The sequence below is a fragment of the Lates calcarifer genome, linkage group LG6 (genome assembly GCF_001640805.2).
Source record: "Lates calcarifer isolate ASB-BC8 linkage group LG6, TLL_Latcal_v3, whole genome shotgun sequence".
Classification (NCBI taxonomy): domain Eukaryota; kingdom Metazoa; phylum Chordata; class Actinopteri; family Centropomidae; genus Lates; species Lates calcarifer.
Genome location: NC_066838.1, coordinates 22,244,388 through 22,268,900, shown reverse-complemented (window position 1 = coordinate 22,268,900; position 24,513 = coordinate 22,244,388). Strand labels below are relative to the sequence as shown.

General features: G+C 41.7%; 1 protein-coding gene across 2 annotated transcripts; it reads left to right on the top strand.

Annotated features, from left to right (window-relative positions):
* Window positions 1-871: 871 nt before the first annotated feature.
* Window positions 872-24,250, top strand: LOC108885012 (inactive dipeptidyl peptidase 10). Of its 2 annotated transcripts, XM_018679222.2 has the most exons (25): window positions 872-993; window positions 6,875-6,989; window positions 7,828-7,923; window positions 8,063-8,157; window positions 9,932-10,003; window positions 14,315-14,367; window positions 14,963-15,044; window positions 15,532-15,649; window positions 15,769-15,923; window positions 16,560-16,657; window positions 16,838-16,961; window positions 17,369-17,410; window positions 17,494-17,598; window positions 18,281-18,372; window positions 19,204-19,251; window positions 20,343-20,461; window positions 20,567-20,614; window positions 20,925-21,023; window positions 21,528-21,594; window positions 21,725-21,919; window positions 22,016-22,070; window positions 22,172-22,271; window positions 22,359-22,417; window positions 22,953-23,025; window positions 23,109-24,250. In XM_018679222.2, the coding sequence occupies exons 1-25, from the start codon at window positions 955-957 to the stop codon at window positions 23,324-23,326; spliced, it is 2,367 nt and encodes a 788-aa protein (XP_018534738.1). In that variant the 5' UTR covers window positions 872-954; the 3' UTR covers window positions 23,327-24,250. The 2 variants fall into 2 exon arrangements, with proteins under 2 accessions (XP_018534738.1, XP_018534763.1); XM_018679247.2 differs by lacking the exons at window positions 872-993; window positions 6,875-6,989; window positions 7,828-7,923; window positions 14,315-14,367 and having other exon boundaries at window positions 8,068-8,157.
* Window positions 24,251-24,513: the final 263 nt, after the last annotated feature.

Below are 24,513 nucleotides of genomic sequence, written 5' to 3'. Positions count from 1 at the left end.
CATAGGAATACTGGTACTGATGCCTCTTTTTTTTTTTTTTTTTTTTTTTTTTTTGATTTTTTTTTTTTTTTGCATTTTTGCATTTTTGCATTTTTGCTTAAAATGGCTTAAGTGAATAATTAGTTATCAAAGCTGTGGCCAATTAATTTCCCCTGCCTGGGTGCCTGGGAAAATAATGAAACTGCCATATGAGGGTCAATAGTGGTCCAACAACAAATGTTTGCCCCAGTGCCCCTCTGGAGGTTAAACTGGCAACGGATGGGAGTAAGGTGCTCAGCTCACCTTATTGTTTAATTATCGCCACATAACAACATTTGTGGGGCAACCATCCTTACAATTGTGTGTAATTTGTCCAATTGTTTTTGACTTTGACCAGGACATTGACCATAACACCACTGTGGTAATCTGTGGGTACAAAACTTGACATGTGTATAAGGTGTGTTAACATGTTTCCAGCATGTCTTTCTTTACAAATAAGTCACTGCTGCATCACTCCTGGGTAATATACTGAAATATATTATTAGAATAATGTAATATAATGATGGAATAAAATATTTTCTATCGTTATTCAATCATAGCACTAAAATACAAATGTTTGTAGATAAAATCTTTTACCACATATTTTATTATTTTTCTTTACTCACAATCACACCATTTCGACTGTTTCTAGGAATGCTGAAACAGCTGAAGTCGCCCATAGTATATCTATACACCCTGTCATGATCAATTTCTGAGCCAATCGATACCCTATAAGCAGACTGGAAATAGGCGAATGAATGAACGAGTCATTCAAGCAGAGAGAGAGAGAGAGAAAGAGGGAGAGAGAGACCACCAGCCCACCGAGGACAAACTTGCAAGAAGCAGAGCATGCAGAAAAAGCTCCGCAAGAGAACAGTGCAGCTGCTCGGCGGGTTTTGAGGCTACAGAGGCAGCAGAGCTTGTTGCGGGATTACAATGATTGCCACAACTCAACAAAATATGACCACGGAGCTGGTATGTGTGCGTGTTTGTTTGCTTGTTTGTTTCATTGTTTTGTTTTTTTTTTAAATCTCTACTTAGTTTGTCGTCAGATTCAGAGCAGATGTGAGTGTGTGTGCATGTGTCTGTCTAGTCTGTGAGGACAGGTTTAAGTGCTCTTGTTGTGCAGCAGGGGAATTCCTCATATATGCTCCACAATGCGATGACTATCGATTAGTGTTTTAGCCATTTCGCCCATTCAGACTTTCTCGTCAATATCAATCTTGTGGACACCCTGACTCCGTGCACTGCGGTGGAGGCTGGTGTGTAGCAACTCGACGTCCTGAGCCTCTCACTCTTATTATTTCTCTGTCCCATCCAGACTTTTATAGCATGATATCTGCATCAGCAACAATTCTAATTTTTCTGATAATCAGATGTCAGAATTTGACTGTCCCCCTCCAGTCTGGACCTGCACAGTGACAAAGGGGCTCAGACCCACATCCTGCGATGTATGACTGATTATCCCTCTGCTGTGTAGGTGTACTGGCAGTGAACAAAGACTTCTGTTTATTGCCCACACTATTACTAGCTCTTACTGATAATGACACATGCATTCAGTCAAATATCTGTAATCACCTCTAAATCATTATTTAATGCAGCTCTCATGCTGAATTGTAAAATACATGTAAGTTTCATTGTGTCTTTTCCTGATGTATGTGATAGGCTTTTCACCTCAGGGCTAACTTCTGAGATTCATTAATACTACTAATGGCTTCTTGTGTATAGAATTCTGATTTGATAATCAATTATGTGTTTGCATGTCTAATATATATGCATAACTAATACACAGTGTGTCCTTCTTTGAATAAAACTTTCTCATGCACCATCAGACATTGCCCAGAAATGTTACCTTAGTGTTTCTGTTTACCTACAGGGCAGAAAAACAATTTAAAACCCTGCCAAGTCCACTAATTACCAGATCTCATCAAACTGTCACCCTTCTTGGGAAAGAGTTTCAATCATGATATCATTAGTACACAGCTGCCCCGGTGGAGGAAGTGTTGGAGAGAGACCAGCTCGAGCAGATATTAGTTAAATTACGTCTAATTGGTATGTAACATGAGCACAGTGATGTCTAACATTAACCTTCACTTCTTTTACTCAAATGCTAATGTGATGGAGTCTCTTTGAAACTTGTCTGAAAGCGTCTGTGAGATAATCCTGCAGCATTATTGTCTCCTTGAAAGGGCCACACAAGTCTGCAGGGATTTACAGACACTCACATAATCTGCAAATGTTGCAACATCTCATGTCACTGTCTCCAATCAGTGATCAATGTGCTTAACACCGACAAAAAACAGTTAATGAGGCAAATCACCTTTGTTCGTTTTCAGTAAGGTTTTTACTTTACTTTACTGCTTCACTGGGTTACAGATTATCATGTGTGTGTCTGTTGGTGCGAAGATGCAGTGGTGTGGGTAATAATGTGGTTTGTGAGTTTCAGTGTAAAGTAGTGTGTGCAGAGTCAATATAAATGTCTTTTGTCGTATCCAACTACAAAAGCAATATCACAATTTTTAATGCCAGAAAAACATAATGCCTTGGTTCTGGTTCAGTTAATCCCTGGCATTAAGGAAAAATATAAAAGTGATTTAATTAGTTTTTCCCAAGACGTTATTGTTTTAATTTTCATTCTCAACACAGATAATGTGACAATATGACACTGTGAATTCATGTAGTGCATACTGTGAGCATGTTATAAGCATACTATTTGCTGTCTACAGTATCTCTGTAGGGTCTCAGCCTATAGTAAAAAGTAATGTATTCTGTCTCATATTTTACTGTAACTGTATCATGTCACCCACAGCTCTCCCACATGTGTTTTTTTTATGGCTGTTGCTTGTTTCCTAAGACAGGAACTCAGTCACTGGACGTGCCGCAGAAAAAAAGCTATCTCGTACAGGACCCCTTTTGTACAGTAATTTTCTGTTGCGTGATGGGGAGCATGAAAGGAATAAGACAGTAGGGCAGCCTTGCAGCAGCAGAGGCTAAAGCGGCAGGTCTTTCATTTCACTAAGGCTTGTACTGCATTGTCTGGCAATAGCCTTGAGGGCAAAAAAATCTGCCCAGTTTGTCCCATATGGTGGTATATACCACCTACTGCTTCTTTTTTTTGTAAAGATAAGAAACACAAAGGGAGAAATGGTGCCGCAGTGAGTAGGAGCACATAAATTCCACTGGATGTGATGAAAGATAGCCTAGATATGAATCAATATTGAGCTGTAGTATCTCATTACTACAGCTGCTTGGTTACCATTTATTCCAACCACGCCAAAGCATTACAGCCTGCTCTAATGATGACCTTCATTTTAAATGAGGCAGTGAGACATATTGACAAGGTAATACATACGTGGGTTACTCGCTAATCTACAGCTTTCCCTTGTGAGCAATTACAATGAATCATTAAAATCAGGAGCATATAGGTTATATTGAAGACTGTATGTGTCTGCCAATAGATCTCCTCTGTTTTTATGGAGGTGGTTATTTCATTAATGCCTCTTCCAATGTTATGTGTGTAATAAGCATCGTTTCCTGATGTTAAAAGAGGGGTTTAGAGGTATGCAAATCCAGAGCCAGAATCCCAGAACAGCCCTGCATTGGTTCCCTCATTCCTCTGCATGTGATTTATTGTCGGATTCTCCGCTCCTCAAAGACACAGAAGATGGAGTTAAGGAGGTCTCCTGAGCCTAATTTATGAATTCTTAGCACCGCCTGGATTCTACACAACCTAGCTGTGGCGCATGCTGTGTGGATTGAGTAATTGTGTTTGGTGTGGCTTGCTTTTTTAGTGTGCAAACTCAATCAATACAGTTGGAATTGTTTGATTTTGTGTGCAGTGCTCTGAGGACAAAAAAAGGAGCCAGTTAGTTGAAATCTGTTTGTGTGCAGTTTAATAAATGGTTCCAGTCTGATAGCTGTGATTTTTAAGCTGGAATGATAGAAAAGGAAAAAGAATAGGTCTTGGTATTCCACATGGAGGTGTCACACTTTGTGAGAAACAGTGCTCAAGAGAGGGCATCTATCTAAAAGTCTCCTTTACGCCTTTATTCCCACTATTAATTGTTTCCCTTTGGACCTTGTACAACTGTACTCTTTATCGATTCTCTCTTTTGGTTGAGTGAAAATTCCCCAAGGTCTGCTGGCAAATGTAAAAGCTCTCTTTTCTCTAATGCAGTTCTGCATGGTTTGCCAAAAATTCTCTCAAGGGGATACCTTCAGGAGCGTTATCCATAGAGAGAGAGAGGCCTTTGATTTGCATTCTCGCTCCCTTAGGTGTTTGACTGACACCTCATCTAGGCTTGTAACTTCTACAGGACCAGGCCGGCTGAATAAAAGAAATGGCTCTGAGGAAGGTCTATGTGTGATTAATTTTTGATCTGGCTCAGCAAAAAAAAAAAAAAACCTTGCTCTGAGATATATTGAAATTGATATATCGAGTTAAGCTTGTCCATCTGGGTGCGGACTGAGATACACAAGGTCTGTCACACAACCCCAGCTCATCATCCGTTCACCTGTGCCAGCAGATTGTGCTGCATTAGAGTCCCCTCATGCGTCGTGACCGGCAGCCGGTCGGCACCAGAAGCTTTATCAGTGTTCACTCTGGGGACTCTGCTCAGCACATCTTTACCTCATTTGCAAGTGTGACAAAAGTCCTCATTCACACAAATGTTGGATTCTACCTGTCTGCGATGCGACCTTAATTGGAAGCAAGGTCTAATGTAAGGGCTCAGGGGAATGATAGGAGCTGTGCATCCCATTAGGAGGATGTTCTGCTCTCATGTTGCACACATTAATTAGAGTGGACTTGGAAATGAAAACACTGTGCGGTGGAATCAGTCAAGTGGAGGAATTTAATTTGAAATGTGTCTTTGTACTATGAGATCCTGGAATCACTATTTAATTCTTAATCATTTGTCATGTGATATGTAACCATGATACATGACCATTGCTCATGGATTATAGGTTTTTTACTACCTATACCCAGGGTTTATATGTTGAGATTCAGTTGTAGGCTACCTGCTCAGTAAATCAGAAAGTGCTTAAGGAGCAGTATGATGCAGTATTGACTGTACTTTACCAAAACCTTCATAGACCACTGTAGGTTTCTTTATCTGATGGAAGGATAATAGTGGTTCACTGAAAGATTGGGTGCTCAGAGGGCAGGAGAAACAGATAAAACACAGTGTAAGAAAGGCCAGTGGATACACCAGCCTTGGACATCAATCACCCAGCTCTGGCTTGTACTGAGGGTTCAAACATCACTTTAAAAGTTGCCCCCCCCCCACAGGTGCAACTGGTAGTGGTTTTAATTTGAACATGTTATGATACTGCAGCCAAGGATATCTATTAAAGATGAGACCTTGGCAGGAGTCCTGCGCTGGCAGCCGAGTCGAGAGGAAGCAGACCTTGTGTGTCTTCCATCTACCCAGCGTATAAAGTAAATCCGCTTCCTTGTAATAGAAGGTGAGATCTTGTGAAATGAATTGTTAAAAGCGGTAAAAATGTGTATCAGGGATTTTTTTTTTAAATAAATGACACACAGAGCCATAAAATAAGTAGAGAAATCCTACTGCTTCTAGTTCAGCTGCACTGACCTTCAATCTTCTGTTTCTGCAGAGTTCATTATGTTTCACTTTTCTGAAATGGGTTTTTAAGACATTTTGACTCCAGTTATGTAAGTACACTGTCAGTTCTCTGCACTTTAACACACCAAGCGCCAGAGGCTTTAAGATCGTCAGATAGAAAAGAAGTGAATGGTAAAGAAGTGTATGTTTGTGTATTGGTGTGTGTTTTTGAATGTGTGTACAAAGAGGAAGTGCTACATGGGGGGGTTATAACGGGGAGTGTTGCCAGTAGCCCAGACTCAGGGACAGCTGGTGCCACCCAGGGAGCACGGAAGAACAGCAATCTGTTGACCAGTGAACCACATACATGCCCTCTTTCCGCTGTCTGCCTCCCCGAGGCCTGGAGGAAGGTGACTGGGACCAGCAAGGCTGAGAGGGGTTAAGCCAGAGGGGGTGGGCAGCCATAATGAAGGCTGAGTTTTATGGTTGCTCTGTGATTGAACTCCCACACTCCAGTGGGCTTGTGGCTCCAGCGGTACCAGCCACTCATTATGAGGGAGTGGAGCGCAGCCTGGGAACAGCATGCAATTGTGTTTAATTGTGACTGATACTGATGCGGGCTCATTCCATCAGTTCCCCCTGATCGCATACAGAGGGTATACAAGGACTTGAGCCTAAACGTAAAGTTTTGCTCTCTTGGCAACTGGAGCTTTGTCTGTAATTTATTTTATAGTTATATAGTCCCATCTTCTCCTTCTGTTTTTATTGCCTCATTAACAACATTCAGAGCTGCTGAATAAATCCTGATCCACCAGAGCAGTAGGTAACAGCTTTTTCTATAAAAGCACACTGTAGTTTAAGGCACCACACATTTTTTGATAACTTCATCCACCTCCCCCTCTGTTTTAGTGATGCCATGTGGCCCATCAGTCATGTAACAGGTGAAATGAGGCGATGGCGAAGAAAAATTATGTCGCGGCCAAAATTGCTGCTGCAATTATAGTTTGATTCCTCATATGCAACGATTTTATGCAGTTCTGATATGGAAAATTAGTGCTATTCAGCGAAGTCTCCATGATGCTGAAGACTGGTCTCAATCCCCCTGAGGCTCACTGTGCTGATATGCCCGTCGGGGAGAAGTTTCTGTGAGACTGTGGAAATGAAGCAGCACTAATGTCGTCCTTCTCGGCTGTGCACACATTCATCACTGTGTTTGTCTGTTTCTGTGTTTGTGCCTGTGTGTGTGTGTGTGTGTGTGTGTGTGGTGTGTGTGTTCCCTTCAATATCAGGACCTGGGGAGTACAGACGGTCCCCCGCGGAACTGGAAGGGCATAGGAATTGCCATGGTGGTGATCCTGGCTGTTATGTCTCTAGTCATTCTCTCGGTCATCCTCCTCACGCCTGGTAAGAATGTAGAAAAAATGGAGGCAAAAAAATAATTTGAAGCACTGTAGGGAAATGAAAGCAACAAAACACAGATGAACTATAATGTGGAAGGAATAATTTGATATTCTGGGACATATGCTTTTCCACTCACTGGGAGTTAGCAGAGAAGATCAGTTGGCTACTAGCCGGTTAGCTTAGATTAGCTCAAGGTAAAAAGAGCTAGCCTGGCTCTAAAGGAAGCTAAATCTGCTAATCACCTTTAAATCTCACAAATTAACACTTAATATCTTGTTTGTTTTATCAGTACAAAAACTGCAGTATAAAAACGACAATTTACTGTTTTATGGAGGCTTTTAATCTCTCGGTGACCATTTTTTGGCTCTGAGCAGTTGCCAGGCAACCACGAAATAGTCTCTGAGAGATTACACACCCCTCCCAAAAAACAGCTAATTGACGTTTTTTTTTTTTTACAATTTGGCGTTTGTATGGATTAAACAAACAAGATATAATGAGTTAATTAGTGAGCTTCCGAGGTGCTGGCAGGTGGATTTTATTGTCACCGGACAGAACCGGGCTAGCTGTTTCCCCCTGCTTCCCAGTCTTAATGCTAATTTAATGGGTGTCTAACTACCCACCAGAAAGTGAGTTGAGGACAAGTTTTGCTTAAAGGGAGGCATAAAATTGGCAAGCATTTTACAAATGTTGCAAATGCTACACATTAACAGTGACACTGGAAATATATTTAAAAAAGAAGCAGAAATATAGGCCAGGCTGCAAACATGCTCAGCCTGTGCTTGTCTGTAAACAGAAAAGAGTTTCTGATGAACCAACTGACTCGGTCTCTCTGTCCTTGAAGATGAATCCCACTTGTTACTCCGTTCCCATCTCACCATGGAGGATCTGGAGAGTAAGGAGTTCAAAGTTCACGACCCCTGTGTAGCATGGTTAAACGGTAAGGACTCTCAAATTACTCTCACCTGAAACTGAGCCATTGGTTTGCAGACATAGCAACAATCTTTGCCCCTGTGGATTTAAGGCATCTCTCTAATAACACGGGAACTTATATCCCTGAACTGTCTTAACCCTGCCAGAAAATGAAGTGGTTCTCCGCACTAGAGAGGGACACATCCTGTCGTTCAGCCTCAACAGCAACCTCACCACCACTCTTCTGGACAACAGCTCCCTGGTGAGTTACAACTGCGCAGCTTATGAGGACAGGGGACAGGTTTCAGTATTGATTGGCTCATATCCACGGACAGCTGGACAAATTGACGAGCCAACATAAAGGGAGGTGCTTCTAGATTGAGAGAAAGAGAAGCTGCATTAGAGTCCCACTGTTCCACATCCCACACTTGAGGCAAAAAAAGACTTGGCAGAGTGACAGTATCAGCTCATTTCCCCCCCAATCTGGCTGCTCTGTGAGCCCTCAACATGTGCCTTCAAAGAGAATTTTCCAAGCAAGGGCATCATTTTGAACACCGCCTCTGCGCGACACTGACAGACTTATATGGGTCATCGCCGAGGAGCTTAAAGCAGGGTTGTGTTGTCAGGTTGAGAAGAAGTCTTTCCTTGGTGTTGTGATATGGTTTGTCGTCCCTGCTACTGTTGATAATTCCAGAAAAAGATATGACTACCAAGAAGTGGAAGGATTCTCACTAGATAAAGAATTGCTGAGATCACTTAAGATAAATATAGCATCAACCTTTGAAATTAAAATTCACAGTAAGTAAATAAAACTTCATCAGTGTATCACTTTTTAAAACCTGGCTCACAGAGCGCTTCACAGTTAAAAAAATAAGATATATGGCATCTGAATAAATATTTAAACCAAAGCAGAGCAAAAATGATCACAGAATAAAAACAACCCAAATCAAGGAAGCTTTGAGAAAACACCTTTGAGAACAAATGGGGTTTGAGATGAGATTTACATCCACTCACACTTATAAAGTCTAGGTTTTGCCTTGTTTTCCACTGCGTTTTACAAACTACAAACAAAATTTTTTGGTTATACATCACTGATAAGGCGGCACAGCTTTGGATACCAGGGCGAGTATTGTCGTTCTAATGCTTTGTTTGGTGGGTGAGTGCAGCTCAGTTTTGGGGACAGACAACAGGGGAAAATGTGGCGCTAATATCGCTTCACATATTGCTGATCTAACCTCCAGAGGGAGATTGTTTTGTAATGTAGGAGTCAGCACAGCAAAAGCTTAGTCACAAAAGTTGGCCTAATGGGATCAGGAACTCGCTGATACAGTATATGGTGGAGCCAAATTGCCTAAGGCCTTATAAGAAGGATTTTGAATTCATAAATCAAAAGTCATAAATTCGATAAGAGGCCAGTGTAGTGTAGTACTGTTCCAGCACCGGTGTGGTGCGCAAACACTGTGGACCATAGCTGGTGACTAAATGTCACTGTGCCACAACATCTCAGCTCAAACAAGAATACAGTGCATTACTAGTCAAAACGTGAAGAGACAATGGATGATTTGTTTGTGCCGTTGAAAAGATAGGAGAGGGCGTAGTTTGTTTGTTAACCTTTTAAAATACACTGCTTCACCTGTGGGATGCTTTAAATCTCTGTATTAACTAATAAACATGTCATATCACAGAAGATTTGGATGCCCTAACTTCCGTTTTAGTGGCACTTTGAGATTATTATGTTAAATGGCCAGATTTAGAGGTTCCCCAGGTCTTACAAATAAAGCTGGACATCATCAGCATAGCAGTGATACAAGAGACTGGCAGATAATGTGCCGTAAAGGGAGCATAGCAAAGGCCCCAGGATTGACCCTTGAGGAGCAATCAGACACTGCAATGGATCAGAAATACCTATAACTAGATAAATAGGAAGGAAATCATTGAGGGGTTATATCAAATATACCAACCTGCTTTTCCTGACGAGACCAAATGGAAGATCATGGTGAAGTGTTTTCTAATTTCCCTGTGTTTTTTTTCTACAGGATCTGACCACCACTAAATTCCATGTGTCAGCAGACAAGAGGTTTGTCCTCTTGGCGTATAACATTAAACCGGTAAGTGCTCTTTGAATGCCAAGTTGCCTCTGATTTATTAAAGAAAGCACTGTCAAGATTTTTACCTTCAGAACATATCCAGGGCCATAAATTATTCACTAATATCAAAGACGAGGCGTTACTGCTCCCAAACCTACACATGTCTGGCGGGCCACCGGTGACTGCGAAACAACACAGACATGCATCTTAATCAGAGCACCAAAGAAGCAACAGAGAGAAGGAGCGAAACATGAAGGAGAAAGTGTGTGTGTGTGTGTGTGTGTGTTTGTGTGTGCTCGCTGATTTCTGCTACTGCAGCAGTCTGTAGCTCTATAACACCACCCGCCAAATGACTGGGATAACATATGGGGAGTTGAATATTTAAAGTGGCTGATGGTGGAAGGTGCAGGGGGTTGAGGAAAGCTTAGAGTGAGTGATCAGTGTGAAGAAAGGGGGGAAGGTGTGGGGGGTAAAGGAGATGAAGAGGTAAAGTTGAAGCTGCTGTAATGAAATCGCCCTGCTAGATCGGTGGAGAATTTTAATGAGAAGCTGACAAGAATCGCAATCGTGGGGGGTTTCAGATGAGCGTCAGGGGTAGACAAAACACAGATCTTTTGCTCCCTTTACTTCAGCACACATAGCCCAGTTCCTCCATCCCCCCACCAGCCTACTCACTCTGTAAATACCCGTACCATTAATAAATAGTTGACTGTTTCCTCAAAGGGCAGGCAAGTTGTGTAATGTGCAAGTAATCTGCAAAGGAAGAAAACAGAATTAGGAGGAAATCAAAGCCCTCAGCACATTTTCCATGCATTTTTATTAAAGATCTGGAAGCAGATTTTGCAGTTCTCCCATTCGTTCAGTCTCTTCTGTCTCAGTGTTCTTTGGAGAGATCTGCTTTTGCTCTAATCACTGCGTATCATATTTTGTGTGTGTGTGTGGGGGGATGAATGAGCCTGTTGCTGTGTTACAGCATTCGTCACAGTGCATCCATTCTAACTGAATTATTGAACGGTTAACATACATTCAATCGGTTTTCTGATATCTCTGTAGAGTAAGAGCTCAGATCTTTGCCCAGTTTGTGGGTTGCTTTGGTTGATTTATGCCATGTCATTAGCATACTCCCTTTGATATCAGCAGGAATTGTCTGTTCTCATCTGTATGCTCAGTGTGTCTGCATCCTCGAGGAAATCACAGGCAGTGGGCACACCACCTGGAGTCATTTGTATATTTAGAAATGGATATGTGTGTGTTGTGAGCATGGTTGACATTTTGTGTGCATTGTGGCCATTCCTCTGTCCTCCCCTTCCTTTCTAGGTCCCTCCTTCTCTCTCTCCTGCTTCATCTTCCTCATTCTCACTCACTTTTCTCTGACTATCTCTGGGGGGATTTGTGCTGACTGAAGCAGTTTGCGCCAAGGCACTGGCTTCGCTGGTCGGAAGAGGAGCGGCACACTGCTGAGAGTGGCAGAGAACGAGGGAGGAAAAAACAGAGAGAGCAGTGGGGGAAAGCCACTTGTGAGGGAGGGGGAAGAAGAAAAATGGGATATGCACTGTTTGCCCTTAGATACACTGCCCAGTTGAAATCAATCAGAATGGTTATCAAAGAATGACAGAGATGCAAAAAGGAGAGAGGTGCAGTGGATAAGCAGGCTGTGTGTAAAGTTAAAAGGCTTCTCTGGATTTTGTATTAGCTCTGGAGGCTTTAGGGAGGGTTTTGTGCCTGGTGGGTGAAAATAAATGGATTTTGATAAGAGGGTATACATAGAAGTGAGTTAGGGATTTAGCCACATAGGAACAAGAGAAAGCAGATGTCCTACATGAAAATGTCTTTCCTCAGAGCCTGTTGGAATAAAGCCTGCATGTGTTTGTGTGTTAGAGGAGAGAAGCAGAGAGAGAGAAGACGTACATATTTTTAAAGGAGTGATGGCGGTGTAGTTGAGAGGAGATGGAGGTTTTTGGGATTGATGAGCAGAGTTGAAACGGACCGGTGCCTGCCAAGACAGTGCAGTTTAGGGACAAATAAAATGCCAAGGGAGTCGTGTCTGTACTCTGCAGCAAACGCTGATGGGTGTTGGTATCAAAGGCAGCGCATTGTGGGGCTGCTAAGAAATGCTTGTGAGGCAGGAACAATGTTGAGAAGGAGGGATGCTGTTATCTCTATACTGTGCAACAGATCCCGATGTATGTGCTAATGCAAATAGTGTTGTAATCTCTGTGCGTTTTCTTCATCACGTTATCCCATGTTATCTCCTGAGTGTTTAATCTTGTTGCACCACCCCTCCATCCCTTTTGGCAGCATGGGTTGAGGAGGGGGTGGGATGTGAAGGGGGGTAAGGAGCAGAGCAATCTGGAGGATTTATGACATGTTACTGGCAGCCACATTAGAGTTCACTCCCCCCCACACACATCCAAGACAGATGCTCACACACTCTCTGTCTGTTTATCACACAGACACACAAAAACACACAATAACATACAGCCTGTGCCACCGGCGTCATGATGTTAAATCATGAGCAGAATCACTGGGTTCCTTAACAAATCATAAACAGCTGATTGAACATGGCGCTCATGGCAATGCTGCCCCCTTTGGTCTCGAAGAGCGATACTCCCTGTAACTCAAATTGGTCCCTGTACCCATCAACTCTGGCTGTCAGCCTCTGCCCTCTCTGCATCCTTCCCTCCCTTCCTGTCTTTGTTTCTCTCTCTCTCTGTCTTCCTCCGTCATGTTTTCCTCTCAAGCGTTTGACCAATTCATCCCTTCCTCTTCCTGTTCTTGCAGTTATTTTCTGTTGTAACGCAGTTCTGTACACCCTGTTGCCCCTCATGCTCAGACTACACCGCAGTCAAATTTCAATTTCATTTAGATAGCCCCAGAATTTATTTCCCCTTCTTTACCCCTTGCAGCTTTACCCCTGTGTCACTCCATCCATGCATTTTCGAACAACAGACAAACAACACAGGGGAGAAATCCAATTTCACTGCTAAGTGTGCTGTATAGAGGATGTGACATTTAATTTCTTTGAGTACTGGTTTTCCAGAAGGCTGAGGCTTTCAGAGGCCACTGGGCTGCTTCCAACCCTTTGCCTGAAACAAAAAAAAGAAAATGCTAGAAATCAATATAATGCCTAGAACTCATCAGGTAATGCTGTGATCAATTGCGGTTAACACACACGTATACACATGCACGCATTCATTGATTCTAGTCTCTTAGTCTTCTTCAGCATGTTAATTTAATTATTCATCAAACTGCTGATGCTTGTGTGAGCGTTGCGACAGAGTTGCCAGCCACAATAGATCTCGGTGGGAGGGATATTAACTGTAATGATGCTGTTTAATAAGAATGTCTGTCTTGGTTTCTGTATTTTTCTCTTCATCCTCATGTCGCTGATGTTGTCACTTTTACTCTTGAGTAAAGATCCCTGTGATCCAAACCTCTGCTGCTCACTTTAGATCACAATAATGATGTAATATGAATGAAACTGCTGCCAGTGATTTAATGACTAATATACAGTAAAATAAGTCGATAGAACTAAGCTGTATTGGCTCAGTAATAATCAAAGCAATTTTAGAATACTCTAACAGCCACATACAGTATTAGGCACAGTGCTGACACTGTTCTGTAGGTGAACGAATAACATTAAAGCAACACTGTGTGACTTTTGCTGAGCAGCGGCAACAGCGGCCTCTGCAGGCTGTAAGTGGTAATTGCAGTTACGGGTATTGGTGGCAGTGTACCCCTAGAAGCTTACAGCTCTATCAATCGCCCAGGCAGCAATCACAAAATTCATTGAAGGGGTTGATAAATGAAATAAAGAATTGCCAAGCTAACTTCTTCTGTGTGTGACTTCCTTGTGGGAGATTGTACCTGTTCAGTTACATAGAGCAAGAACAGGTGTTTTGGGTGCAGAGTGGGAATGAAAGAGGCACCACTCTCCCTGTTACAAGTTAGTGTGCTATCACAATGATTTTGAGGCTGTTATTTTAAGGTACAATAGTAGCATAGTGTTGCTTTAAATTGTTATTTAATTAATTAGTCTAGGGATCAATGAGTATTTGCCCTTCTAAATTTGTAGCATAATGGTGTTTCTGCCCTTTTATAAGAGCAATAAACCATTTGATGCAGTAATTTGCAGTGATTTAATTTAGAGAATGCAAACACAGCTTCTTCTTGGTTATTGCTTAATTGTAAGATCAACCTCAGCAGTGTCCTTCATAACCTGTGTTTCATTTGTATTTAACTTTATTTATACTTATGTGTGAGCACTAAAATGTATGTGGTGTCATCAAAGTGCAGCACACCTGTGTGCATGATATCCTCTACCTCTTTCAGGTGTTCTCTCAGTCCTTCAAAGCCTCCTATGCTATCTACAATGTGGCTAATGGGTAGGTGGAATCATGAATGCTAATGCATGGGCTGCACTGGGCATGAGCGTTTCCAATGCAAGCAGACCTGCAGATTTACAAACGTCCCCCAAAGTGTGTCTCATCGAATCAGAACCTCATATATTCTGTCAGACATGCATTCATTCGTCAGTGTTCTTTCCAGGTTCCATATCCTGACATGAGGTTTGTATTGTACTTCAGACGTCACTGCCTGAGATTCATACTCCGCATTATATCAGTGGAAAAACTCTGTGGTAGCTCTGGATGATCCCTGGAACTTCTGATGAGTGGTTCTGGAAAGGTTTTAAAGAAGACCTGCAGTGTCAGTCGTTGCCTGAATATGCCTTGGAGGAAAATGTTTGCCTGTCCAGAGGAAGCAAAAAGTGCAGCTAGAGACATGGAAAAAGAAATGTTGCACTCTTGCATGAACCAACCCCATTCTCTGTTTTGTTCTCCCTTCGCTGCATCTTGCTCCCTTGTACCCACAGTACAGTATCTCTCTCAAGGCCAGGGCATGGATGGACCTCAGAGGGCTTTAAGCGGGGCAGTTGTCCCTAATGGAGGGCTTATGTTTGAGTTTTTGTGTGTGTTCCAGGGATCTGCTGGAGCTTAACCCTCCAGAGAGGGAGAAGGCAATGCTACAGTATGCTTCCTGGGGGCCTCAGGGGAACCAGCTGGTAAGCCTGGCACATTCTCATTCTGATCTAGGTGTTGTTGTCTGCATCAGCTATGCCTGTCAATATAAGAACGTTTTCTCAACCCTTACAATTTATAAAAATCCTTTCTGTGTATGGTCTTCATTTGACATAATTTTCATAATGATAACATCAATGGTACCATATCTTTGTAGTTATGAAAAGACCTCCAGCGTAGAGGTTATTTCAGTTACTGTGCTGATATTATGGGTTTGCTTTACACTCATAATATCATTCATCTACCTTCCCTGTAATGTAATTGGCTTTTGCTGCTATGTCAGTGCTCATCTGCAGCATATTAACTGGCAAGTAAAGATGTATTGGCTCTCACCCGTGTCGAGTGTTGGCTGATGATTCATTCGCTCTTGGACGCCGTCCGACGCTCAATTCAGGCAGCCAGGAATGAAGCCTGCAACCATACTGTCTTTGATAATGGATTGGCGCTGTCCGTCTGTGCTGCTCCTTCCAGGCCTATGTGTTTGACGGAGATATCTACTACAAACCGAGCGTGACCGGCAAACCCCTGCGTCTCACAACCACCGACCAGGAGCAGAATGTGAACGGGCTGTCTGACTGGACTTACGAGGGTGGGATGTCTTCCAGCTCTCACACACAAATCTGCAAAACAAAGTTGACAGCTATAATCCTGAAAAGCAGAATTATGCTTCGAGTTTGACATTAAAACTGTTGCTGTCTTTTAAAACAGAGGAGGTGCTCCTGTCATATGTCGCCCACTGGTGGTCCATGGATGGGGCTCGGCTGGCATACCTCAGCATCAACAACTCTGCCACACCTGTAATGGAAATACCTCACTTCTTAGGTGGTCTCTACCCCTCCAACGTGCTCTTCCCATACCCCAAGGTGAAAACTGGTTAAAACAGGGCTAAGAGTCAATACAGTCACACTAGGGGCTCTGTAATGAGGCTGCACAGAGGTGCTTTGATCTGAATGCTCAGGTTTGCATGATAATATGCTAACATGCTGATGTTTAGTTGTTAGTGACCTGATGCTGGCTCAGGGGATCACCAGAGTGATTACGGTTCATCCTGAAGGGGATAGGAATGTCTGCACCAAATTCCATGGCAATCCATCAAATAGGTGTTGAGACATTTCATTAAAAAACACAACTCAGGAAAGGTAAAGGAATCACCAAACTCTTTAGGATACATCATCTGTTAACCATAAATGTCTGTGCAACATCCACTGAGTAGATGTTGAGATATTAGACTGGATTAGTGAAATTAGTGAAATGTTTGACCTGTTGTTGGAAAAGTCAGAGGATCACCAAAGTCATATTTATTTATCTTTATTTATATTCATTATGAATATCTGAACCAAATTTCATGGCAATCCATCCAATAGTTGTTGAGATATTTCAGTTGATGAAAGTGGTGGACTGACAGACCAACATTGCTTTTGCCTCTAGTGTGACTAAAAAGAGTTGGAAAGTGTTTTTATGTGTCTATCTGATGTTTTTTCTTTTGCCTGGTCCCAAAGGCTGGCTCAAGTATCCCATCAGTCAGTCTGTTTGTGGTGAATCTTTATGGTCCAGCTCACACTCTGGAGATGATGCCTCCTGACTCCCTCAGGGCCAGGTAGCACATCTTTGTGAATGCAAAAGCCAAATAACCCTCTAAGATTTTAGACACCACCTGTCAGATATTATTACACGTCTAACTTCTCCTCTCTACGCCGCTTTGTTTTTTTTCCCCGCGTTCCCTTGCTCCACTCTCCAATCTTTTCCCCGTGTATTATTTTCTGCATCGCCTCTTCAGAGACAGCTACATCTCCATGGTGACTTGGATCAGCAGCACCCGGCTGGCGGTTCGTTGGCTGAATCGTGCCCAGAACCAATCAGTGCTCTGTGTGTGTGAGGCCACCACGGGGGCATGCTCAGAGGTGAGCGGTCATCAGTCGTTCCACATTAGTAATCCAAACAGCCCTCGCCGCAATATACAGCAATAATAGAATTTTTGCTTCTTTTACACAGTGTTGGGAGTTAGGATTGATTTCCTTAAGCTCTCAAATCTCTACTGGCTGGATTAATATTTAAGGTCATTTGCTGCATGAGGAGAATTTTCAGTGATGTACTGCGGTATTTTATTGCTTGTTCCTCTTCTGTAAATCCTCACAGATTTCGCTTTTCTCATTTCCAATTATTTATTAATGCTGTATTTAATAATTAATGAACATAATAAGATTTATTTATACAATGCTATTTAAACCAGCTTTAGATGTTGATGTAAGTGAATTTTAAATGGTGTGACTAATACTTTTCTCTAAATTGTGTGATTTTAAATCCATAGAAACACAAAATGGCCATGGATATAATGCAAAACCAACGACAGGTAAGCATTTTTTTATATTTATTTATTATTTTTTAATTTATTACTACTGTCTTTCCTTTGACTTGATACTTTTTCTTCAACAGGACGTGCCATTGTTTTCAGCTGACGGCTCCGTGTTTTATACAATCCTGCCCGCAAAACAGGGCGCTCGAGGAGAGTTCCACCACATTGCTAGCCTTTCAGCCCAGGTCAGTTGTCGGGCCGTTAACTTTTATCCACTCGTGTCATCCTTGAATAATTTCTGTCAGAACTGGTTGTTAACATTTAAATGAGGGTCACATAAAACAGCGTGTAGTTGCAGATCTCAGCAGCAAAGCACAGCCTAAAGTCTGTTTTTCTTCACCTCTTTCACTAGCAAAGCAATTTGTTTTATTATATTTTATTTTCTCCCTAATTATACGATTACCAAAACACCATCTTTATCTGAGGAGTCATTTCACTGATTAATATTTTAGTGCTCCTTTGTCCTTTACGTGTTTGAAGGCATTCAGTTTAATAGTTTATTCACCCTGAGTGGTGCAATTAGAAAATGTTGCATTTTGTTTTTGTCATTAAAATATTGAGCAAATTTGGCACTAAACAACATGTGTTTCATAGCTGTTGTATAGTCCCACACCTTTGGGCTCATTTAAAGCATTAGTGGCTCAGAATCTAATCCTGCATTTTCTTCCCGTCTATCAAAATAAACTGAATCATTAAAAAGTACTTTTCTGCAGCCACCAGTGCCATCGTATGATTAACTTTACGAGCCTATCTTCATTTTTGCCTTATCCTCTGACACACACTTGCTGTATCTCTGCACCTATTTTTACTCTGTGTATCTGCCTGCTTCTACATTCCTCTTCATCTTGGTGTCTCTGTGTAACGCAGCCTGCCATCCCGTCTGTCCCCCCTCGCTTCTTGACATCGGGGAGCTGGGACGTCACCTCGCTCTGCGCCCTAGACGAGGAAGCTGGAAAAATGTATGTGAGAGCCACAGTGTGTGAAGCCAGGTTGACGCACCCTTAAGCGCATTTATCAGCTTGCGGCCTTGGATAGAATAGCGCCCATCGTTAAAATGATCATCCCTTGCCACAAACTGAAAGCTAATTCTAGATACACCGACTGCTGGAGAGCAAATTCCTGCTTTAGGTCAGACTGTGGGTGAATTGAACACATAAGACTGTCAATTTAAAAGTAACTTTAAAAAAGCTATTTTAACATGTAGCTTTGATCTCAGTTTAAAAATCCAAAGGAAATGGCTTTGACCCTGACTCTTCTTTTGGCAGTGTATTGCTACTGAGGAGGACAAAGGACTACTTACACTTGACTACAGCAGATTATTGCTTAAATCCCTCTTTATCCTGCTGGGGGAAGAAACCCCTTATGAACAGATTGACTGAGGTGTGAGCATCACAGACAATCAAGGAAAGTCAATTGTAGATGTAGACAGTTGCTTTCAGACCCAAAGTCCATGGGTTGATTCTGCTTTTTGCCTCCAGACAAGTCATTCTATCTCCTAGTATTCCACTTAAATTTGTACAGAAGTGGATATTCAACATAACGATACTATAATGTACAACCATGGCTCAAATATTCTAAATAAGCATCACTAATGCTGACTTACAAATTAAATGTGATACAAAGCTGATGTAATAAACATGCTGAAGTATGTAAATATGTGTAGAACGGTTCTCGTCGTGAATAATTGATAACCAGAATAATTAAGGATGAAGTTACCCAAAGGTGATCTGCAGTTCCTTGCCAGTGTTGAGTAACTTGCTGTGTCTGTGGTTCATTTTTCTCTTCATCAGCTATTTCCTGAGCTCAGAGGAATCCAGACAAAGCAGACACCTTTACAGGTAAGCATGTTTCCCTGTGAAAAGACGACCTAACCTCAGCTGAATACAGATTACATGCAATGATATAAACAGATATTTACACTGTGGAGGCTGTTTAAATCCTATTAAACAATCTCTTCATTTATTTTTTGAGAGCAGCTCACTTTTCATCCAGTCAGACTTTAATCCAAAGACTTTTGTAGTGTGTGTGTTACTGGGAACATGTAGCTGGCCTAGCATGTCTTGTTATAACTTAAAACAAACGTGTGATTCATCCAATCCATCTAATAGCTGTTGAGACATAAAACCAAAAACGTCAATCTTATAGTGATGTGAGAGGAAAAGTCCAGGGATCACCTGAGTCTGCAGGATACATCATCTGAATGTCTGTACAATACAATGGACACCATCAATATACGTCCCAATAGCTGAGACATTTCACTATAAAACAGTCATTTCAAGCTCATGGAGGTGTTAGAGGAAAAGTTAAGGGTTCACCAAAGTCAGTAGACTTCATCCTAGTTGATAAGATAATTTAGTCTGAATCAATGTAGTGGATTTAAAGACGAACCAGACACCTGATATCGCTACCCTCCTGTGGATGCTCCAGGCCAACAGCTTAATTCATACATTTATAACAACAACCACAAAAAAAACTGCTGTTGAGGCTCAAGTCACTGAAACTTATAGTCTCACCTGTGATAAACACACTTGTCTGTTCCCTCATCTACCTCCTAGGTTTCATATCTTTTTATTAGCTGACATAGCCTCGGGCTCCAGGAGACAGCTCAATATTATGGAGGAGGGAAGATGGCTTGTTTAAACCTGGTCTGTGATTAATCCTGTATGAAATTTGTAAGCGGTGGAGTGGAGAAGGACATTTAGAGACTTGACATCGCCTAGCAGAGCAATCTGTATAACGGCTTTTATGTCTAACCTTATTGAACCCCATTTGTTTCTGAAAAGTCAGCTGCCTGAATAGTTTGTCTCTAGACACTGACGCTTTTCTTTAGCATCTCAGCAATCAATTGACCCTCTCCAGGAGCAATTCAAACCGCTTTAGATTGTCCCAGTCTTCTCAAGTGTGGTCAATAACCCTATTCTTTTATTAGTGTGGACCTGGATGGAGTGTTTCAGCGCCAGTGCATCTCCTGTAACCTCATAGATGGATGTGGCTTCTTTAAATCTGAATTCAGCCCCAATCAAACCCACTTCACCCTCTACTGCTTGGGTAAATGACACACACACACACACACACACTTGCAATAAATATGAAAGCATCATGCTGTTTTAACAGCTGGTTTTCTAATGTTGTTGTTTGAAAAAATCCCCACAGGCCCTGGAATCCCTAAAGTGACAGTTCACAGTACAAAGGACCCCTCCAGTGAGTGTTACATCTGCTTGCCTGACTAATAATATACTCATACACACATACACACACAGGCTGTCTGCAATGTCCTATGACAGCCTGCAGAGGGCAATATATATATATATATATATATATATATATATATATATCTCAAGAAGACAGTAATGTAGATTAATTCATTTTTCATTTCATGCTTGTGAACACTGCCCTCTGTCTGTGGCTCTCAGTTACAGCTGATAACATGGAGACGTTGAGGATTTGATAAACAAACTGATGGGTTACTGTGTATGTCTTGATGTTTTGGGTGGTGTTTTATCTCCTGCAGGATACGTCGTCTTGGAGGATAACAGCCCTCTGTCTAAAGCCCTGGAGGACAAGAGGCTTCCTGAGACTCTGTTCCGGACTCTCCCAGCAGACAACCACGGTACAACAAAGAAACCATTGGCTATATATATATATATATATATATAATATATATAATATATATATATATATATATATATATATATATATATATATTTGGTTTCATCTTTCACTTTATTAAGTGGCTAAATTAAATGGTTATGGTTACATTTTGGATATTGGCTGTACAAGCACAGATAAAAAGCATTCACAGATCAGTGTCACAGGCAGACTATATTCAGCAGCAACAATGGAGCCCTCCATCTCATTTCTGAAGGGGACAAATATAGTTAAGTTCTAATCAGTCATTTCTTGTATTTGATGATTAGATAATTAAGGTGAGTCAGTTGTGCCCCCAGGGACATGCATGTGAGTGACATGGTTATGAATGCTTTTTCATGCCTTTTTTTTTCTCATTGACGTCTACTGCTTCCAAATGTATTTCAGGCAGAGGCTCTTAAATGTGATAATTCCTAACATGTGTATGAACAGCTGACCTTGTTCAACCCCTGTTTGCTTTCCTTAGACCTGCACCTGAAGCTATCTCTTCCTCAGGGTTATGAGGCCAACCTGCACCCTCTCCTCATCATTGTGTAAGTATTGAACAAGCACAGTAGACAATGTGACCTGTTTTATGACCTGTGCCCCTCAGCCTTCTTCGTCACTCTTACAAGCCTGACAACTGTCACTGCACTAGCTGATCCTGTTCGTCTTGTTGCTCAGTGACGGTATTCCTGGCCGTCAGGCTGCAACGGAGGAATTTGCCCTGGGCTGGCCTCAGGTCCTCTCCAGCACACACAATGTGGCCTTGGCCTGGGTGGACGGCAGGAGTGGGGTTGGCCGTGGACAGAAGACTACGGCTGTGGATCCACGCAAGCTTGGCTCACTTCGAGTCAAAGATTATCTGGGAGTTATAGAGTCAGTGCAGTTATGCAACAACAAAAGGTTTGATTGACACATGAGAATAAAGCCTGTGAACTGCTAAACTAACAGGATTTTATGATGTTTCCACAGGTTATTGATGCAACTGCCGTACATTGATGATCGACGGATGGCCCTCTATGGCAAGGTTACAGCATTTTTTTGACTGTAAACTCAGTTCCTTTTTGCTGAAGCCATCAAAGCTATCACATACTTTGTGTTTTAGCACTTTTCTGTTTCCCCCTACAGGCATTTGGTGGTTATTTAACTCTCAAGATGTTGGCTGCAACAGATAAGCTCTTTCAATGCACAGTTGCTGTGGCACCCATAACTGACTTCAGGCTTTACAGTGAGTTGAAGTCATGTCATCATCTATTCATGCAGTGAGGCCATAGAAGAAAAGTTAGATAGTAAAAAGTCATTCCACTGTTTTCAGGTGCTGCATTCTCAGAGAGATATCTAGGCCTTCCAGCAAAGGAGGAGCACGCTTACTCGGTGAGGCTCTAACACTAATGTGCTGAACTCATCTATTCAGGTGTAAATGGTTTTGATAATGGCTGTGGATTGATGCTCAGTTGTAAGTTTATTACCCAGAACTAATGTTTTCTAATACAGCAGTCCTCCAGTAAATCCTGTCGTCATGATCCTGTTATAATGTTCAGTTTTTGTTGAAACTGTTTTAGAGAGGTGTTTATTCGACTTTATAGTCAATTTAGCGGTTTTAGCTTGTGGTGCAGTTTAATTGTATTGCTTAGGGGTGTTTTGTGAATATTTGTCCATCCCATTTGTATCAATGAGGGCAGAGTAGATAATAGAAACACCACTTAGTATAATGCAATACAATTCTACTGCACCACAATTTACAGCTTACTAGATGACCATAAAGTTTAGTTACCACTTCTGTAAGACAGTTTCAACAGAAACTGACCATTAAAATGTTTATGAAGGTGGGATTTGTTGTATGCCTGTTGTGTTAGATAGAGAGGTGTATCTATTAAATCATTCATATTGACATGTTGTATCTTTTCAGACTGCCTCTTTGCTGGAGGAGGTTAACAAGCTGAAAGATGAGAATTTCCTTATTCTACATGGAACTGCAGATGGTGAGATTTTGCTCATTTTCAGTTCATTCATATTTTTATTTTTTCTACGCCTATTTTCAACACACATGTGTTTTTGGCCAAAGCGAGGGTACACTTCCAGCACAGCGCTGAGCTCCTGAGCCGACTGGTGAGGGTGGAGGCCAACTACTCGCTGCAGCTGTACCCCGACGAGGGTCACGCCCTGAGAGAGCCCCGCAGCATCCAGCACTTCCAGCGGACAGTGGTGAACTACCTCCAAACCTGCTTGAAGCACAGCGTTCTCCTAGATCCCATAGAAGACGAAGAGGAGGAAGATGACTGAGCCCAGAGTTTCCCTTTCCTTCTTCTGGAAGGACTCTCTTAGGACTGTATGCCATCTTATGCATTATACCTTGGGTCAGATTACCAGGCACAAGAGCACAGGAGTGGGGACCAAACACATCAGATCACCTCCTACAACTTCTGGAAAAATTGATGTACTGTATACCTTGTTGCACACGATTATTTATGTTATATTGTATGTTTGAAACCATGTTTGTTTACAAAATTCACTTGAGATAATGTGGATGGGAAGGCTACTGATTCTGCCAAAAGTTTACAAAGATTTTAAAACATGCATGTCGTAATGGCTGCATGATGTGGATTAGTTTACATTGCATTTTCTGGGTTTTGCAGGTTTTAAATATCACCCATCAGGGTTAAAAGTGCAAAATCTGCCAACAGCCGGGAACACACGAGAAGACTTAAAAATCCTTACCAATGAGAAGACTCAACCTCACACATTTAATGGCTGCATAAAATACCACAGGTGTCCAAACTAAAGATTTCTAAGTGGTCATGTAGTCGAAATCAAACTACTAGGACAACTCTGATACAAGATATTTGAATACTAATCTTGAAGATTAACATGCACTCTAACTAACCCTCCTGGTCACTGGCCTGGGCAGATTCTCCACAATCTTTAAGATGCCACTTTAAAATCTGAGATATTTTGGGTCTTTTGTACAGTGTGTTCCCGGCTTAAACAAAGTTAGATGAAGCATAGGGATAATTCTAAATGTGCCAAATACATTTTGTGGACTTTAACCACTCGTTTAATAGCATTACTTGCATTATATGATTAAGAATGAGTATGCAACCGAAACTATTTATGCCACAAGCTCAGATTCAAGAAATATTGCAAGAGCGTCTGTATAGGTCTATGTCTATGTACTGTATTTGAAAGTACAGTATGTTTCTGATTTTATATGTCTTGGCATTTTAGTCATTTCTTGTGTAATGCAGAATTAAATTATATCTTTCGACAAACTGTTGAGCCATTACATCACAGTCCGCACAGGCAGTGGGCTTGACCATCAGTCTATCAACCAAACCATACTGGTAAACTGCATGCAGTTGGTTTGAAAATGAATGCCCTTGACTCTAGACAACCAGCTACTCCTTTTTTTCCAGCAATCCCTGTCAATAAAGTTTGAACTCCTTGTTTTACAGCAAAATCTATTTTGGTTC

Coding starts and splice junctions, on each gene's coding strand:
- LOC108885012 (XM_018679222.2), top strand. CDS start 955: ATGATTGCCACAACTCAACAAAATATGACCACGGAGCTG. Junction 994..6,874: donor AAAATATGACCACGGAGCTG/GTATGTGTGCGT, acceptor CTTCAATATCAG/GACCTGGGGAGTACAGACGG. Junction 15,924..16,559: donor TGCTCTTCCCATACCCCAAG/GTGAAAACTGGT, acceptor CTGGTCCCAAAG/GCTGGCTCAAGTATCCCATC.